Source organism: Dipodomys merriami, unplaced genomic scaffold (genome assembly GCF_024711535.1).
Source record: "Dipodomys merriami isolate MVZ:Mamm:240054 unplaced genomic scaffold, mDipMer1.0.p SCAF_163, whole genome shotgun sequence".
NCBI lineage: Eukaryota > Metazoa > Chordata > Mammalia > Rodentia > Heteromyidae > Dipodomys > Dipodomys merriami.
The window spans coordinates 914,200-933,805 of NW_027202971.1; the positions used below are offsets into that span (position 1 = coordinate 914,200).

The following is a 19,606-nucleotide window of genomic DNA, read 5'->3' on the forward strand; positions in this document are numbered from 1 at the left end:
GGCCGTAGGACGCAGGCGCACAGCTCAGGTGCGGCCGCACTGCGGTTGCCCTGGGTAACGCGGACCTGGGCGGGGGAGGAAGGTGGGGGGGGGAGTGAAGAGGCGAGCGGGAGCGCGCGCCGGGCGGTGAGGGCGCGCGCCGGGCGGTGGGGGCGGGGCCATGGGCTGCGCATGCGCATGGGCGTCCGTTTCCATCACCACCCTCGCGGCGGGGGGGGGCAGGGAGGGGGGGGGGGTCGTCGGCCTCGTGCGTGCGCACGCGCGCCGTCCCCCGGAGGCGTCTGGGTGTGCGGAGCGCGCGCGCGCGCAGCTCGGAGGCGCACCTGTGAGGCGTCCCCCGAGGAGCGGGCCGGTGGGCGCGCGGAGCCCGCGGCCTGGGGCGCTCGCAGCCCGCACTTGGAGTGAGTTGGGCGGCGGAGCGCTCGCGTGTGTCTTGTGCTCGGCCGGCCGGGGCGTGGGCCGCGGGGCGGGCTGGGGGCTGGAAGGCGGCGGAGTACCTCAAAGAAAAGGAAAACAAGCCTTCGCTCGGGACGGGCCCGGGCCGCGGCGGCCGGGCGGGGCGGCGGGGAGGAAGGTCAGCGCCGCGGCCGCGCCGCCGGCGCCCGGGCCCGGAAGGGCGACTCGGCCCGGAGCCCCGGCGCGGGGGGCGCAGATGGCGGCCGGAGGCGCCGGGTGGGCAGCGGCGGGGCGAGGCCGGCGCAGGCCCCGCGGGAGCCCAGCCCGAGCCCGGGCCCATTGTTGTCGGAGCCGAGGGAAGGGGGAGCGCGGCGGCCCCGGAGGCCGTGGGGCCGCGCCTTGGAGCCGGTCCAGGCGGGTCCCGGGAGGGCGGTAATGGCCGCGCGCGGGCCGGGGCGCCGGGCGGCTCGCGGCGGTCCCGCTCCAGGGTGCCTGTCGTCGGTTTTTGTCTCCTTTTTTAGGAGTGCAGCCTCCGGGCCCGGCCTCGGTCCCCGTGCATCCCGCGCAGGTGATGAGGGACGCGGGGCGCACCCAGCGCCGAGGGCTCCCGCCGCTGGACGCCTCCATTGTGTGACCACAACCAGAGCCGGCCTCGCACCAGGTAAGCTGGCCGGCCGCCCGCCGCCCTCCGGGCCCTGCGGCCACGGGCCCCACGCCCTCCTCCGCCGGGACTCGCCCCGCCGCCCCCTGCTTGGAAGAACTCCGCAGAGCCCCCTCCCCGACTCGAGCCCTTCCGGATCAGCCTCCCCGGCTCTCTGCCAGTTCACCTCCCAGAGCCCTCCAAACTCGGCTTCTTTGTGAGAACCGGCTTGTCCAACCGCACAAGTCCGTTTCTCCGAGGAGCCGGCCCCGTACTGTCGGGGTTGAGCGCTTGCACGTTACTGTCATTTCAACAAAGAAGACCTAGTGTTGAAAAGACGTCCAAGGGCTTCCCTGCCTATGGGGATGACTTTGGGGATATTTAAAGAGTGTATTGTTTCACGTTTATGTCTTCTCCCTTAAAGTGGGGCCCCTACTTCCTTTGTAGAAAGGGTAGCGTTTCCAAGCAGAATAAATGACCTTGTTCAACCTACAGGTTAATTTACAATTCTGAAATTAACTGGAGACTTATAATGCATTTTCTTAGTAAACGCCACTGCCTCCCAGGGACGGCAAAAGCCTTTGATTGTCAACCTGTCTTCAGAGGTGTATGTGTGTGGTGTGTATTCTTGTGGATCCTCGAAAATACTTTACAGTGGATTCGTACACCACCTTTGTTTTTAACAAGTGCTAGCCAACTAATACTTGGTCTTTTCATTTTTAGCACGTAATACTTCATTTTCCACAACCTCTGCATTGTGTTCCATAGTTTAAGTATACTGTAGTTTATTGAGCCATTTCCCAGATGGATGGCAATGGAAGTTTCAACTTTAAAGCAGGTTTTTTTTTTTTCTACGTGGTGTTTATTCTTTGGTGAGATGGAATTTGTTCAAGGGAGCAGGGAACTATGCTAATTACAGAGAGGAGGCTTTTCTGTTGGAAGCTCTCTTTGGTTAAGAATTTACCTGTGGGAACTTGGCCCCTCTCCTGAGGTAGCTGTGATGACTGAACTGCTTACCGGTCCTGCAGCCTTGAGGGCATGTGATCTTCCCAAGCCTCCTCCCTTTCTCTAACTAGTGATGGCTGTCCTCCTCTACCTCACACAATTCAGTGGCACCATTGAAAATGCTTGGTAGACTCAAGTGGCAAAGACTTCTAAGGCACATTTTTCCTAGTGCTTTGTTACATGCTGTAAGAAATAAGACATGGGCTGGGTTCTGTTCCATGGTAGAGCACCTACCTACGAAGGAAGCTCTGGTACTGAATTCAGATCCTAGGACCATCAAAAACAAAAAAAGGGGAGAGGGTGGCCAATTGGCTAACCATAAATCACGTTAACAAATCCAACGTTAGATAACACTCTCATTGTAATATTTAGAATTTGTTTCCTGGCGATGTGAATTGTACTCATATGTTCCTGTGCAGTAGCACATTCAGAAGACCTTTTATGTCACTTCAAGGAAAGCAAATTCTTACTGAATTTATAGGCAGAATCAAAGAGCTTTACTAACTTAAATATTAGCTAAATGATGTGATAGGTAGCATTTTAAGATGTAGGTGATGGGCTGGGAAGGTGGCTCAGTGTAGAGCGTTTGCCTTGCATGCCTGAGGCCCTGGGTTGGATTCCTCAGCACCACATAAGCAAAAAGGAAAAAAAAAAAAAGATGTAGGCGACATGATCATGGGCTTTGTAGCTGTGTCACATGCAGTGTAATGTAAGTGCCTGTAGTTTGGCCAGCAAAATCAACTTGTGTCGTTTCTTGCAGTTTATAGTTTGGGAACTGGGGGGGTGAGGGGCTAGAAATTAATAATACAACTGCACATTAATCGCAAATGAGTATCTGCTAGGAAATTGCATAGCTCCTGCTGTAAAAGAGCACATAAACAGGGACCACATTTAAGATTGTGGTCCAGAAAAGACTGCAAAGATTCAAGCTGAGATACAAAGGGTGAATAGGCATTAGCGTGGAGTGAAATGGGGACTACTTTTCCAGACAGAAGAAAACCTTTGGGGAAATCCCAAAGAGGGAAGAGCTTTGCCTGTTCCAGAACTAAGGGGAGCACCTGGTAAATTGTGGCCAGGCTGCCAGGCAGAGAGCAGCCAGGTGGGAGCAGGTCCTGCAGGATCTTGCCTGGCAGGTTCGGGATGGTTAGGAATGGTGTGGTTCATCCTGAGTGAAAGGGGAGCCCGCGCAAGGACGGAAGCGGGGCAGTAATACAAAGAGAAAAGCAGGTTAAAACAGCTGTGCCGGCTACCACATGTAGAGGGAAGGGCACAGCGTGGAGAGGGGCGTGAGGAGGCCACACCACTTCCAGGGAACTCTGTCAAAAGAGATGTTGATCACACACACACACACACACACGCATGGTCCCTTTAACAGGGTTAATACAAGCAGAGAACAAAGGGACTTTTTTAATGAAAAGTACATGTAAATGTTAAGGTAGTTGTCCACACTGTACTTAACAGGAAAGTTAAAAACTGAAACAACACTTAACAGGGTTTTTCTAAGTTTTTAGAAAGCTATAACACAGAAATGTTAGATGTTTAAGCTGAAGGAAATACTTATAAATGTTATTGACTAGGACAAGAATAACGGAAAAGCAAAAGTAGACAAAATTAGGGACTAAATGACTAGGCATGTGATAAATGCATAAAATCTATAGTTTTCTGAGTGCAAAAATAGTCTAGCAGAAAATAAATGGAAGGAGTAGATACTCCCAGGCAGTGACCACACTACCACAGAAAGCACAGAACTTACAGGTGGGCCTTACCAAGACAAGGGAGGCCCACAAAAGACTGAGACGCCCTGCATAGTCCTCGCATGAGGCTTAAATGTTACAGAGATGCCCAAACGTGAGTATCTGTACAGGCCGCTGGAACTTGTTCACACGAGAAATAAGCTACATGGAAACACAATAAGTGGTAAAAGAAATGATTGTGAAGATTCCAGGCCTAGCAAAAATAGAGATCAGGAGCAAGCAGCTGGAAAGGAGTTCTGTGTGTTGAGCATGGGCTCTACAGCCCATTGTATCCAAACTGGAATCTTTTAGTGAGGAAAGTAATCCTAATGTCACACGTATTACTAAATTTTGTTGTTTTTTGTTTTTTTCCACTACTGGGGATTGAATACAGGGCCTCATGCTTCAAGTGTTCTACTGCTTGAGCCACTCCCCCAACCCTTTTCTTTGTATCTTTTTTGTGTGTCAGAACTGGAGCTTGAACTCAAGGCTTAATAACTGTCCTTGTCCCTAGACTGGTGCTTTATAACTTGAGCCACTTCGGGCTTTTTCCTTGTAAATTGCAGATAAAAATTTCAGGAACTTCCCTACTGGGATAGTTCAAACTGTGATCCTCAGATCTCAGCCTTCTGAGTAACAGGTATGAGCCACTGGCACCTGTGCAGCAAATTTCATTCTCTCCAATTAGACTTTTGTTTTCTTTTTGGTTGGCCATGGGACTTGAACTCTGGGTCTGGATGCTGTCCATAAGCTCTTCAGCTCAAGGCAAGCACTTTACCACTTGAGCCACAGTGCCACCAAAGGGTTTTCTGATGGATTATCGGAGATAAGAGTCTCATGGACTTTCCTGTCCTGGCTGGCTTTGAACCGCCATCCTCAGATCTCAGCCTCCTGAGTAACTAGGAGTAACTAGGATTACAGGCGTGAGCCACCAGCGCCCAGGTAAACTTATTTTATGGTGTGAGTAGTGCTTTTTATGTTTATGGCCATTGTGTGTGTGTGTGTGTGTGTGTGTGTGTGTATACACATACATACATGTGTATATATATATATACACACATGTGTGTGTATGTGTGTAAAAAATAATGGATCATTTCATTTTATAAAATATTCTGAGGACATGTTAGTTGCGTGACAATTTCAAGTATTTTTTAAATCTACAAACATTTGGAAATTGCACTGAGTGAGACCCGCTGGAAAAGCAGTCTACTTTGTTTCAGAATGATTGTTAGAGTGGTAATAGGTTAGGAAGAAATAAGACATTGAAGGGAATGGTGGATGGTGGTGGCCTGAGTCCAAGTTGTGACAGAGTAGATGGTTAAGTGGAACAGTTTAAGGAGCTTCAGAGGTAGAATGTCCTCAACTTGATAGGGCAGGCTTCTGGATTGAGCACTTGAAGGATTGTAGCAGGCCTTGGTGGGGACATCTCACCTAAGAGTCAATGTACTTTCAGTTTGAGACCTGTCAAGTTTGAAGGACTTCTGGGATATGTAGATGCCTCATGAAGGTTTCCCAGGGGTGGTCTGTAGTGCGGAATTAATGCTGCTGTTTAAAACAACTGACTACAGTGTGGAGCTCCTTACTCTGACCAGTTTTTCCTTGACAAAATTATTCGTTCATAAATTTTTTTTTTTTTTTGATCAGTCATGGGCCTGAACTCTGGGCCTGGGCACTGTCCCTCAGCTCTTCAGATCAAGGCTAGCGCTCGACCACTTGAGCTACAGCACCACTTCTGGCTTTTTCTGCTTAATGTCGTGCTGAGGAATTGAACCCAGGGCTTCATGCATGCAAGGCAAGCGCTCTACCACTGAGCCACCTTCCCAGCCCCCTCGTTCGTAAATTATTGAAGCTGGGAATATCTGTCCATCTTAGACTGCACTGTCAGCATCTTTTCAATATAGGATTTAACATCATGTGACTGGGGATGACTCTTGAGTTGTTTTGGAGTACATCTAGTTAAACTGCGTAGATGGATAGGTGGTAGGGCTTCTTGGGATATTGTCCAGTCATCCTATTGCCAGACTGTTCCCACCTACTTGGAGTGACTTGAATTGATGACTGGTGCCCGGACCTCCCTCCAATGGATGTGGTAGAGATTTTGGAGTTGAGTGTCCTTGCCACTTGGCTAGGCATGGGTGAGCATATGCAGAGTAAAGTGAAGGCTGGAAGCAGAGCTGGGCTTGGCTACCACTGCCTACAGAGATAACAGGAAAGTTGGTTAGAGAAGCACAAGAATTCCTTAGCCAGCGAACATCTGGCTGAAAAGTGATTAAAGGCTAGAGGCTTTCTGGTGAGTGCAGCATGACCCCAGGCTCTAGCTGGTAGCTTCTTGGTGTAGGGCTCAAGGGTCTGGATGTTGGCCGGGTTAGTAAGTCTGCTTGCTGCCTTAAATCACTGGCCTCTCCTGGGCAGTACCCACCTGCTCTGTGCTGCTCCTCACTCTACACCCTGCAGGATGAGACCTGTGTACCCAGAATGGCTCCTCCAAACCATCTTGGCTCTGTTACCCTCTAGCCTGCTTCATAGACCTCCACCTCCTAAGCAGGCTTGAGTTCTCAGGGAGGAGAATCTGGTTGGCTCCTGAGTACACCGTTCTGGGGAGGTTTCCGTGGTGTGCTGAGTCTTGCTGCCAGCCAGAATGGACCAAGAAGAGGGTGCTCGAGCCTGCCTGGAATTTGAATGGAATTTTAAATATCCTAGATAGGGCTAGAGTAGGGCTGAGGGCGTGGCTCAAGGGGTAGAGCACCTGCCTAACAAGCATAAGATCCTGAGTTCAAACCCCAGCACTAAGGGACTAGGAGTAAAACTAAAGTTGGCAGATTGAAATTATTAGGCCAGGTTTAAAGTAGCCACACCAAGTCACAGGGTGGCCACTGGTGAAAGCAGACAACTTTTACAGAGAAATGGAAGAAAGGTGGTTTTTTTTTTTGTTCTTTTTGTTTTTTTTTTTTTAATGAACTTGATTTTTGGAGATGTATCAGAAGCATTTAAAGCTTAGTTTTCAAAAAGTGATTTTCATGGCTTCCCAGCCCTGAAGCAGCTCTCTGCCTTTGTTCTTACTCTGGAACATGATGTGTCCTGTGTCACCTGATACATTGTAGGATGTTCGATAAAGCTATTCTTGAGCTCATTTATTTTTCATAGCCCCGCAAGTTCATCAAATAATCATAGCTTATATCCTGGTCTTATTTTACAGCACATTTCATGGTATTGGGACATTGTAAGGAGGCCGTTGTAGCCAGAGCAGACCTCTGTCCCAGGATGCAAATTCTACCTCTTAGGCTGTGAACAAACAGTAACAAGAGTTGAAACCTTTTTTCTTCAGTGGAGTGAGTGCCATTATATCCCTCTGGCTCAATCATTTTTTCCCCCCCAGGGCTGAGGACCCAACCCAGGGCCTTGCGCGTGCCAGGCAGGCGCCCTTCCGCTGGGCTAAACCCCCAGCCCCTGGCTCAATCATTTTTACACATGTATGGCTGAGCCTGATAGAGCTGACTATTTCACAGGTTCAGCGTGCTTGGCACTGTCCTGGGGCACCGCAGGCTTCTCATTACTGTGTTCCATTACTTGTTACTGTTGTCTTTACAGTTGGAGTGGGGAACCTGCAGGGAGCATGCTCACGTTTCCATAGCTTTCCAACTTAGGAGCCAGTGTTGGAGCGCCCTCTGGAGTCACTGGGAACCACTGGGCTTTCTGTGACAACCAGAATTGAGGACCAGGGGAGGGGCAGGCCAGATGGGTGAAATGCATGGGTTTGAGTTGGCAGAGCATTGAAGTGGGGTTGTGTAGGGCCAGGTGCTCATCCTGCATGCAAAGCATAGGGTTTTCTGCAGCTAGAGAAGAAAGCACACCAGGGTCAGGAGGAGCCAGAGGAACATGGCTAGCAGTGTCCAGGAAAATAAGTAACAGAAAGCCGGGCGCTGGTGGCTCACGCCTGTAATCCTAGCTACTCAGGAGGCTGAGATCTGAGGATCATGGTTCAAAGCCAGCCCGGGCAGGAGAGACCATGAGACTCCTATCTCCAATAAACCACCAGAAAACCGGAAGTGGCGCTGTGGCTCAAGTGGTAGAGCGCTCGCCTTGAGCTGAAGAGCTGAGGGACAGCGCCCAGGCCCAGAGTTCAAGCCCCACGACCGACAAAAAAAAAAAAAAAAAGAAAGAAAATAAGTAACAGAGTGTACTGAAGGTGTGGCTCAGTGGGAGAGCACCTGCCTAGCAAGCATAGGCCTGAAGTCAAACCCTGCTACTGCTGACAGTAAGTGAAGCCCGCGTAGAACTTGTGAGTTTCTTCTCATGTTCCCCATGCGGTCCGTTTCTTTTCAGGTCTCCAGCATTTTTGTGGGCCTTTGACATGTTCGTACGTCCTACAGACTGCTTTGCTTAGGGGTAAAATATACCAGTCTTTCTGGGGAGTGTAGTTGGTATGTCTTCTCATGTCTGGGAGAGTGGATGCTCCAGGAACCTACTTGTTGTTGGGACTGAAGAGCCTCCTGGGAAAATTGCAATTCAAGAGAAAGGAGCGAAGGATTTGTTCCCCTGGTTGCTAGGAAGAAAGAGTGGTAATATTTTAAGGATGAGCTGTGGTGGGGATGCGTGTAGACTAGAAGATGCCTTGGGTGCTTCAGAGACAGCTTCCAGCTGGTGGTCTCCTGTCCCCTTTTGATGCTGACAGGCTTGTTCTGCATATCTTTTATCTTTTCTCCCCTCAGTTTCTCCTTACTGATGGGTTCTCCTTCCTCCTCAGGCTCTCTGTAGTCTTTATGCAAATGCAGCTTTACCTCTCAAGCTCACTCCTCTTTCTTTCAACATTGTTTAGATTCCTGAGAAATAAGGAATCTGCTTTTCATGTCATTCTGAGTTATACCATCATCACAGTTAAGCTTTTGGGTCCCAGGGGCTGTGTTTGGTCTCAGAAGTAGTCATGTGGCCCAAGGGCAGCCTGGTCTCCTTAGAGCTGAGGCAGCTCGTATATATAAAAGCTGGAGCTGTACTGTGCTGGAAGTGGTATGCATCCCCTCCCCGGGGATGCCCACTCTTGAACACATAGCCTATGCGTGGCCCTCATTCTGAGCCAACCCCTTGTTTCCACAGTGGAATCAATCAATGTCCCTACTTTCACTTTTCTATTCCCTTCCTAGTTTGTAGTCTCTGACAGTGCAGGACCATCATAGTCTGTGTGACTCCTTGAAGTTGGCCCTAACCCGAGTCATTGTAGAATAGAGTAGAGGGTGGAGGTGGAGTGAGTAGGGTCGTGGTAATGGATTTGTTGAGGATCTCAAATAGGCTAGGGCTGTTGTAAGTACTCCTGTATGAACTTCTATAAACAAATAATAGTTGAATGATAGTCCTTTCTTTTTAATCATCTCTCTCAAACTCCCTTCTCGTCATTTTTGTTGTTGGTTGCAGAGCTTGAATTTACAGCCTGGGCTTTTTTGCTCAGAGTGAGCGCTCTACCACTTTGAGCCACAGTTCCACTCCAGTTTTCTGGTGGTTAATTGGATGTAAGAGTCTCATGGACTTTACTGCCCATGCTGGCTTTGAGCTATGATTCTCAGATCTCAGCCTCCTGAGTAGCTAGGATTACAGGCATGAGGTCCCTTTTTGACCTTTTTGGTGACAGTTGCCCATCAAGGGTTGGTAAGGGTAAGATGGGAGTCCAGTCTAGTCCAGCTGGACCTAGTTTGGCTCTAAGACTCATTTCATCTGAAGCATCCATGGACATAAGCTGGCTTCCGACTCTGAGCGGCTAGCCGGTGTGTCTGTTATCCAGGCACCTGCTCCTCAGTGTGGATAAACTTCCTATGGGGCGAGTGTATTGTGATGGGAGGGTTCCTGTATCTCAGAGTGAAGATGTGCAGACTGCCTGGATTTCCTTTCCTTGGTTTCTCATTCTTTGAGCTGAGTGGGCCATTTGATCTTCAGAATGTTTTGATCCTGAACTCTTCACCATGTAACCTGCTTTTTTCTCTCTATCTCCCACCTAGCAGGACCTCAAGCTTCTGTAGCCCTTCAGCCATCAAAGGCCCTGCCTCTGCCTTACTGGAATGTCCTGGCACTGTGGTAAGTTTCTCCTCTCTGACCCTTAGTCCAAGATGGAGAAGCCCCTTTGAATATGTTAAACGAAAGCTGTCTCTGGAGTTTCTTTCGAGCTTTGAGCTCAATAGGGAAGACACTCACGACCTTCAGCTTGCTTTGTTGGTGTTGATGTTGGTCAGGTGGGGTCCTTACTCTGTGAGGTATCTTCATCTGTTCTCTGTTCATCTTCTTCCCACCTGGGCCACTTGGGCACTGGCACTTTGCTTTTCTGTTTCCCCCTTGGCTTTCAGGCCTTCTCTAGCTCCTAGAGTTCATGTCCACCTTCTCCCACAGTTTTGTCCTCACTGAGTTAACAAAACTATATTGCTAAGGGTGTTGCTTCAGAAGTTTGTGGTGGTTTCTCTCATAAGTTTGACCTGTGGCCTTCTCCCTAAGCTGGTTCCTGGGAGCCGTGTTTTACATCAGCATCTGCACACAGGATCTGGAGAGCTGCCTGCTCCCAGCACAAGTGTTTCGTTTCTTTGACTTTCTCATTTGAGCTTTTAGACCTCTGATCATATTTTAACAACCCCTCCCCAACTCAGGAAGCTTAGGAGTATTTTTCTGTGGGACAGGAGCTTGTTCACCTTTGTTGGGTCATTGCTGAAGTGCACGGTGTTCTTGTTGACTTGTGTGGGTCGTAGAATCAAGTTCTGCCCCTGTGGCTGGGAAGCATGAGACAAGCACCCCTGGCCAGCGTCCCATGGGAGCAGGACACCACTCCTTCCTCCTGTTCCCAGCTGGAACAGCTGGGTTGGTGGTGGGCCTCCGGCCCCATGGCTCTGACTGCGCCAGGTTGGAGGGCTGACTGCATGTGGATGTGTAGTGCTTTCCATTTCCACAGGCCACTCCTCATGAAGTGCACCATCCTCTGTTCATTCTCCCGAGTGCCACATTGGGTTCTGGTCCACTGCCCTATTTGGAAGAGGGTAGAGGTGTACCTGCCGCAGCAGCTGTTCTGTGTTTCTTTCTGGTCCTGCTCTCTTCTGAGCTGACTTCTTATTACAGTGATTAATACTGAAGAATCAGTCTGTTTTGTGAATTCTTTTCACACCAAGGTATTTGGTCTCTAGCTTGAGTCTTCCGTGGGATATTACTTAGGATGTTCCAGTCTTCCCTAGTTTCTAGTTCAGTTCTGCTCCATCCAAGGTACCTAGGGCTGAGGGGTTTGCTGAAACCACTGGTCAGCCTTGACAGCAGCCTTTAGTAGCACGCACCTCTAAAACAGACCGGCAGCAGTGTGGTTGGAACCGTACACAGCCTGCTTCCTTTAGTGGGTGGCGGTGCACTGGGTACCTGTGGCCCTCCAAGGTGCCACCTAGTGTCCGGGTGCTGTTCATCTTTGTGTGAGTCTGCACGCCCCTTCTGTCTGCTGAGCAAGTCTGCTCACTCCACTCCTTGGACAAGTCTGTTCAGGAGTTGTGACCCAGGTGAAGAATAACCGGCCCAGAAGTTCACATAGCAGTCAGATTTGTGGAGCTGAGTCCAGGACGGGATGGGCCTGGCAGGGCAGGGAAGCAGGAGAGGGCGCTTTTGTTGAAGGACTCTGTTTTGCTTTAACCAGGTAAGAAGAGTGTCGTCATAATGTGCATGGAGGTTAATACTGCTAAACTGTGCACTTAAAATAGTTAAGATGGCATTGTTACGTCATTTCCTATCACACTTTCAAAAAAACATACCAAACCCTCAAGAATCGCACATCCTTAACTTTCCAGCTGCTCCTTGAAGTGGTCATTCTGCCCAGGCATGACTGAGGACCTGCACCCCCTCCATCCCCCCACCCCTGCCTGCTTGCCAAGCCGACTGTGTTGTTTCTTCCGGTGGTGGCTAATCTGCACCTTGTGGCCCTCAGGCATTGCTTTGTCTCTTAACAGGGGTGGCTGTGGAGTGGGGCCTGAACTCTGGGCCTGGGCGCTGTCCCTCAGCTCTTCAGCTCAAGGCTAGCGCTCTACCACTTGAGCCACAGCGCCACTTCAGGCTTTTTTGTTTTTTGCTTATGTGGTGCTGAGGAATCGAACCCAGGGCCTCATGCATGCAAGGTAAGCGCTCTACCACTGAACCACCTTCCCAGCCCTGGCTGTGGATTTTGTGCTTTGGTTCTTTCTTCCAGTTGGCCTGTGAGTGGATTTGACCTGAGCCCTATACTTCTCCTGTGCTCCTGCCTCACCCAGTTCCCCTGCCCTGAGGCCCCAAGCAGGCCAAGTACTGGAAAGAGGGTGCGCACTCTTGTGCCTTCTCTGTAGGCCTCCTAGTGTTGTCCTGAGGAGAATCTGTTGTCAGTCACTGTACCAGTACCCTCCCTCCCGAGGGTTGAGTGGACGTCAGGGACCAGGGCTGTACCCTTCTCCCATGGGAGGCAGGAAGGGCCCTGCAATGACACATGATCTCACGTTTGTATAGCTATACAAGCTGAAGCTCATGGGAATAACAGCAGTCACACAGCTAGTCAGACCAAGAACTGGAACCTGGGTCTTTTGCCTCCACGTGTTTCTGGTTCTTACCATGTATGATGCTTCGCTGAGGCCTGGCCTGGGGCTGGAGAGCAAGGAGGGGAGTGGAGCACAAGCTGAGGCAGCACCTGGGGTCAGACCTGTGAACGAACGGAACACCAGAACAAGGCCTAGAGAGGCATGGCGGGCGTGGGTGTGGGCAGAGACAGCCGCAGACACCAGGGGACTCTGGCTCTGAGCAGAGGAGGAGCCCTCATTAAGGGAGATTAGATCATCCTGGCTTGAGAAGCCTCTGCCTGTGAACTGCAGCGCTTGGCAGAGGAAAGAATGTGTCATGCACTAATTAAAATGTAGGAAATAAAGAAACAAATATTTATTTAGCCTCAGCTATGCTGTAGGCACTCTGATAGGTACTTTCCCACTTATTATCTTCTTTAATTATCCTGGCCAGGTGGAGACATTGTACCAGTCTGTGTGCAGGTCAGTCTGAGATCAGCCACGATCACAGAGCAAGTCCCGTGCAGCTCTCTGGGTCAATCCCCAGTTCTTTCTGCTTTGGTGCTCACCACAGTCTGTAGCATTGTCTCATGAGTCTGAGAGACTTCTGAGGAAAGACAGGAAGCATGTTATTCTTTAGTTTTTATCAGAGCACACAGTTGGTGCTGACTTCCCAGTGTGCTAGAGCCTTGGCTCTCACTTTCCACCTGCCCGCCCGCCCGCCTGCCTCATGCTCTAGCCTCTGTTCTTCACAACGCCTGCGCTTGGATGTGCAGCGTGCTTCTGTCTGCTGGTTTCCCATTCCTTCCACGTTGTGCTGAGGACCTGTGTTTCTGGCTGGGTCAGCTCACACTCTGGCACAATCAGTGGCGCTCTGACCTTGAAGCCAGCATTTGTCCAGGGGTCACATTTGTGCTTTGCTGGAGCAGGGTCTTCAAGGGAAGGGTTCTTGGTATGCGCCTCTCTGTCACCTCTCTGGACATGTGGGTGATGGAGCAGAAAAAGAAACTCATTTTCGAAATCAAATTTTATATTGTTATTCATTTTTTGTTGGCTGTGGGGCTTTAACTCAAGACCTGGGTACTGTCCCTGAGCTCTCTTACTCAAAGCTAGCACTCTAGCTGGCAGTTTGAGCCACAGTGCCACTCCCAGTTTTCTAGTGTTAACTGAAAATAGAGAGTCTCACAGCCTTTCTTGACTGGCTTTGAACTGAGATTCTCAGATCTCAGCTTCCTGAGTATCTTGGATTACAGGCATGAGCCACCAGTGCCCAGCCACAAGATCTTTTTCTCAGTTTAACGTTTGTGTCTTTTCCTTCCATTGAAGGTTGGTTCCCAGCTTTGCTGTGAATGACATCTTTGCACTGTCTCTTGTTCTGCACTGGGTCAGGTGTCAGCCGGCTGCTAGACATGTTCTTTTTCTTTTACAATTTTAGGGGTGTTTTTTGTCTTCCTGCTTAACCTTCTTTTTGAGTAGGGATAGTTTCACCCTTGTGTCCTTCCCCATAGGTACTGATTGGGGTGAAGGCTCAGGTTAGGTGATACCACACTGGGGTGTGTGTGTGTGTGTGTGTGTGTGTGTGTGTGTGTGTGTGTGTGTGTGTGTGTGTGTGTGTGTGTGTGTGTGTGTGTGTGTGTGTGTGTGTGTGTGTGTGTGTGTGTACGCGCGCACACTTGAACTCTGGGCCTGGGCACTGTCCCTAAGCTCTTTTACTCAAGGCTAGCACTCTACCACTTCAAGCCACAGCGCCACTTCCATTTTCTGGGGGTTAATTGGAAATAAGAGTCTCATGAACTTTCCTGCCCGGGCTGGCTTTGAACTGTGTTCCTCATCTCTCAGCCTCCTGAGTAGTTAAGATTACAGGCGTGAGCCACCGGCACCTGGCCCACATTGCTTTATCCCTGTAAGTGTGGAAGCTCGCCCAGGACATGGGTGCCTCTGCCGTATGGAGGTGGTGCTGGTCCTGCCCAGTGCCTCTGCGGCACCTCGTGGGGCAGCTGCCAGGGCGCGCTCATCGGCAGGTTTGCTGTGGTGAACACTGCTTCAAGGAATGACGCAGTGCCTGGTGCCTGGCCACTGCCTGCCCACTGGCATATTTGGGGCACATACCTATATGGCACATGACTAGAGCACAAACATGCATCTAGTTTTTCTAGATATCCACCTGTATCTTTGCAGGAATTCTGAGTGCCTCATTGAATTTCATTCCCAAACACTTAGACCTGCAGCAGTTCCGCTGACTTTATTCCTTCCCTCAGGCGCCCACACGCCCTGTCTGCAGGAGTCTCGAGGTGCCACTGTAGACTGTGAGGAGGACGCACTGCTGACTGCCCTCTCATAAAGATGCGGAGAATCTCTCCTCACTCCACTTGCTGAATGGATTGGTTTGGGTTATGCCAAGACTGGAAAGAGGCACTGGGAGAGGCCCCCTCTTGCTCTGTCCCAGGATGAAGCAGGTCAAAACCAGGAGCAAAGACGTTAATTATAAGTTAGATGCTTTGAAGAAATCAAAGGAGATTAAAATGGAGTCCAGCCAGGCCCTTGTTTAGGCAAACATGGTGTACATGACACAACCATACACAGTCAGGGAGAGAGTGGTTCCTACACCGAATGTAGCATGTACAAAGACCCTGAGGCAGAAAGCAGCTTAGGGTATATGAGAACTGAAGAACAAAGCCAGTGGCAAGAAACTATGGGTGAGGTGGGCGAGAGCAAGTCTGGGGCATATGAGGACGGTGTCAAGGACAGTGGAGCTGGGGCTGGTGCAGCAGCATGGCGTGGTACATCCTTCTGTAATGAGAGGGCAGTGCAAGCAGAGTGTTGTTTTCTGAAAGTGGCATTGTTCATCCTGAACTTGCCAGTGGGGCTGCATTCCGTGTGCCTTTGTGCAGGACAGCTGCCTCTCACTGTGGGTCTCTAGAGGATTTCTTGCTTGGTCAGGGTCAGCCCTGGTTCCCCATGTGTTTCCTGGCTGATTGCAGTGTGCAGTGGTAACTGGATCATGTGCGTGGCTAGAACAGGAACGTGATAGCACCCCACTCTCCTTTGGAGCTTCAATCCCAGGAGACCTGTCTCTCTAGAAGATAAGGGAGCTGACTCGGGTCAGAAAGGTCTGTGCTTAGGCAAGAAAAGAAGGCATTTTCAGCGCCTTGTTTTCCATTTCAGGAGACTGGCAAGCTGCCGCGGGGAGACAGCAGCGCCGGCTGGCCCTGGCCTCGAGGAGCCTGCACGCTGGCGAGGTCGCCTGTCTGGCGGGCGGGTGGCAGAAGCACACTGACTGACGGGGTAGCTCAGCTCACAGACAGACTCTGCATACCTCTTCCAGACACGAGCTACAGGCTGCTCCGCCCGAGGAAGACTCCAGGGCTTCAAACCCCTCGAATGTGGACCACTCAGGACCCAAGAGAAAGTTCTCTGTTGATGCTTTGTAGGGTTCCTACAGAAGTAATGTCACTTTATAGTCAGTAATACCACTGGGTGAGGAGCACTATGCAGGGAGAAACCTTCCACAGAAAGACAGGCAGGGAGAAGCACGGGCTGACTGCAAGCTTGCCACGCACCGCGGGCCTGAGATAGACTGCAGGATGGCCGAGTAGGAGGCCTTCCGAAGGAACTAGGAACCAGTGCCGGTAAAGAAGGTTCTCCTCCGAGTCAGATACCAAATAGGAAAAATGATCTACAAGTGCCCCATGTGCAGGGAGTTCTTCTCCGAGAGAGCAGATCTTTTCATGCACCAGAAAAGCCACACGGCCGAGAAGCCCCATAAATGTGACAAGTGTGACAAGGGTTTCTTTCATATATCAGAGCTTCATATTCACTGGCGAGACCACACAGGAGAGAAAGTGTACAAGTGTGATGATTGTGGAAAGGATTTTAGCACTACCACCAAGCTTAACAGGCACAAGAAAATCCACACGGTAGAGAAGCCCTATAAGTGCTACGAGTGCGGCAAGGCCTTCAACTGGAGCTCCCACCTGCAGATTCACATGAGGGTGCACACGGGAGAGAAGCCCTATGTCTGCAGTGAGTGTGGGAGGGGCTTCAGTAACAGCTCCAACCTGTGCATGCACCAGAGAGTGCACACCGGGGAAAAGCCCTTCAAGTGTGAGGAGTGTGGGAAGGCCTTCCGGCACACGTCCAGTCTCTGCATGCACCAGAGGGTGCACACTGGGGAGAAGCCCTATAAATGTTACGAGTGTGGGAAGGCCTTCAGCCAGAGCTCCAGCCTGTGCATCCACCAGAGGGTGCACACCGGGGAGAAGCCCTACAGGTGCTGTGGGTGCGGGAAGGCCTTCAGCCAGAGCTCCAGCCTGTGCATCCACCAGAGGGTGCACACTGGAGAGAAGCCTTTCAAATGTGATGAGTGCGGGAAGGCCTTCAGCCAGAGCACCAGCCTGTGCATCCACCAAAGGGTGCACACCAAGGAGAGAAACCATCTGAAGATAGCCGTCATGTAGAGAGTGCTTGCTGAGAGTTAATAATCCGGAAACCCCTAAGTGCCGCTAGGAAGTAGCCCTGAGCACCTGCATTGACCCAGAATGCTTGCAGCAGTCCCTGGCAGAACACTGAGGAAGCGTAGGTGAGGCATTGTTTGTTCGTTCATTCACACCAGTGTGTCCCTCAACTTGACTTTGAACGTGGAATCTGATCGTGTGCCCGAGGCAGGCCACCTGTCCCATCCCCGTCTGCCTGTCGTGTGTGGCTTTAGTGGTTGACATGCTGCCCCTACAGCAGTGCTTGGAGTCACTTTGTCCGTGCTGTTCTTCAAAGCTCTCTTTTGGAGCTCATGCCCCTTTCCTTCCTCTCAGTTCAAGTCTGCTGGTCAATGCGCTTGAAAATGGACAGCCCCACTAAGAGCATATGCTGGTATTTCTGAGGTGGCCACTTCACTCAGCCCGCCATAGCCTTCCATCGCTCCTGCCACTTCTGAGCCCACTTGACCTCACCGCCCTTCCTAGATGGCATTGATTCGTTTTAGATTAGTGGCTCGCTCAGCCTGTCAGGAAGTCGTCAGCAGACATGCCTGCCCGGAACTTTTTAGTTTTGTGGACTCTGCCAATCACTGTCTCCATGTTAGACTTAGTTTCTAGTGGTTGCTTCATGTATTTTTAACTTGAATTTTTTTTTTAAGTAGCTGAATGTAAATAGCAGGGAGAAGCGAGGTGCACACTTGTCTCCAGCATTGCCCCGGGTGGGCTCCTTCCACGCGGGGTGGGCCCTCCGGAGGGAAGCGGGGAGGAGCTGCTGTCCCTGTTGCTTGTCATCTTGGGCAATAATGTGTCCGACTCATTGCTGATTGGACCGCGTACCAGTTCCTTGCAGGCATGGATGTGTATTGTTCATCCATCTTCTTTTCCGTCTTCATTCATTCAACAAGTATTTATTGAAAGCCTGAGTGCCAGGCACTGGGCTGGGTGCTGGGAATGCCACTGGATCAGCCAGACAGACGAGGGCCCTGCTCACGGAGGTAACTTCCGGTGGGGCGGACAGCTGATAAGTAAGCAAATAAATAATGTAGTTTGAGGTAGTGATTACGTGCTATGAAGAAATAAACTAGGGTGGTATGTAGTGGGGGGTGGGGGGAGAGCGTTCGCCAGGGTCCGGGGCATCTGGGGCCAGGTGGAGGGGCGCCAGCCACAGTGCAGGTGCTGCTTGCTGGGGACAGCAGGGAGGCGGGCGCTGGCATTGTACGGGGAGGGGAGAGGCCGGGCTGCTCGGGATCTTGACTTCTGCAGACCTGTTGTTTGTTTTGTTTGATTGTTTCTGCTGGATATTAAAAACTCAAGTGGAAGAACTCAAGGAATGTTTAGAAGACCAAAAGTCCCCAATGACAAGAACAAAAAAGTGACCAGTTTTTAACATTGTTTTTCTTCTCATTCCCATTCTCATGTGTGTCCCACATGTAGTCCCTTTTGCTCAGGAAGTCTTTGGGGAAATTAAGGACCTGTGAAGTGGGCAGTCAGGTGACGGCATCTGTCAGCTGTCTAAGAGGCCGAGATGGCTTCTCAAGGTGGTCATGGCATTGCCAAGGTGACCCTGGGGTCATCTCCACGCTGGGATTGGCTCCGGCCGTCTGGAAGGGGTTCTGTGCAGAGATTGAGCAGTGGGCTAAGGCCAGAGCCAGACTGAGATTTTCTGTCACCGCCTTGATCTGCTGACAGCCTCTGTGTTGCTGCCACCCCTGTCCTGTCCGGAGCACAGGCACAGGTGCCGGCGGCAGCCACCCCAGGCCTGACGGCCGCCACAGCGATTTACTGTAGTGTCTTATCACTTCATGTCACAGTAGCGTGGAGCGTTAGGGGAAAGCCTAGACTTTTAGTTCATAGAAAGCCAGTTGAAATACCATTGGTAGAATTTTAGTTTTAGGATAAATTGGTTTGATTTCTAGCTTTATTACTATTAGGTATGTAAGCTTGGGCAAATTGTTTAATCTTTTGAGTCTAGTTCTCACAAAATGAGAATATTAGACTAAATAATTTCTGAGTTTCCAGCTAGTCCTAGAGTTCTATATTTCTACATAGTTGAATTATTTTATCATGCTGTTGCTGGGAAAATGACTAACACTTTTGAAGCTACTAATTTTATGTCGAGCTTTAAAGTCCATAATTGTTATCTTCAGAAAATATTATTTGACCTACAGTATGTCCAAATCAATTTAATAAAACCACTTTATAACAGGGTCTGGGCTTGCCTGTAGTGTGTGCCTTCCGTAGTCCACGGTGGGAGGGGAGTTTGGACACTGCGCCAAGCGGGTAGGGGTCCTAAAAGTTTGGCGGTGAGCTCGTTCCTTGGGGGATCCAATTTGGTTCTTTCTGTTGCCCAGCTGGCAACCATAGGCGCTGCTTCCGCTCTGAGCCTGCCCTCCCAGGTCTGACCTGTGCTGAGAAGCAATCCTCTGTGCCTGCCCCCATCTGACCACCTGGCATCTGAGTCCCAGCCCAGTGAGTGACGTTGCTGTAAGCTGGGGAGAAATTACAAGAGAGGGGACACATGTATGCGTGGATTTTGCATGGAAGGAAAATACAAAGGGCAGCTCTGAGGAACACCTGCCCTTGGAGCCTGCAGCCACACCTCCAGCAGTTCCTTCCCATCATGCTGTGGGGCTCGCTTTTCCCCTAGCAACCCTCAGTCCCACAACTCCCACCCTTTAGCTAAGGCTTTCCTCCTGCCACAGTCCACACACCCTGGTGCACTCCTGAGTTGTGCATTGCCTCAGTGCCAAGGTCAGGTGGCCTGTGAGTGCAGTGTACCGTAGCTGGGGAAGCACATGGCTGGCCGACTTTTCTTTGCTATTCAAGCAGATGGGAGGC

General features: G+C 50.7%; 1 protein-coding gene across 2 annotated transcripts; it reads left to right on the forward strand.

Moving 5' to 3' along the window:
• The first annotated feature begins 285 nt into the window (after nt 1–285).
• Znf664 (zinc finger protein 664) lies at nt 286–18,978 on the forward strand. 2 transcript variants are annotated; one of them, XM_070024873.1, is made up of 4 exons: nt 286–401; nt 918–1,057; nt 9,759–9,834; nt 15,462–18,978. In XM_070024873.1, exon 4 carries the CDS (start codon nt 15,968–15,970, stop codon nt 16,751–16,753), a length of 786 nt encoding a protein of 261 aa, XP_069880974.1. In that variant the 5' UTR covers nt 286–401; nt 918–1,057; nt 9,759–9,834; nt 15,462–15,967; the 3' UTR covers nt 16,754–18,978. The 2 variants fall into 2 exon arrangements, with proteins under 2 accessions (XP_069880974.1, XP_069880976.1); XM_070024875.1 differs by having other exon boundaries at nt 9,762–9,834.
• Nucleotides 18,979–19,606: the final 628 nt, after the last annotated feature.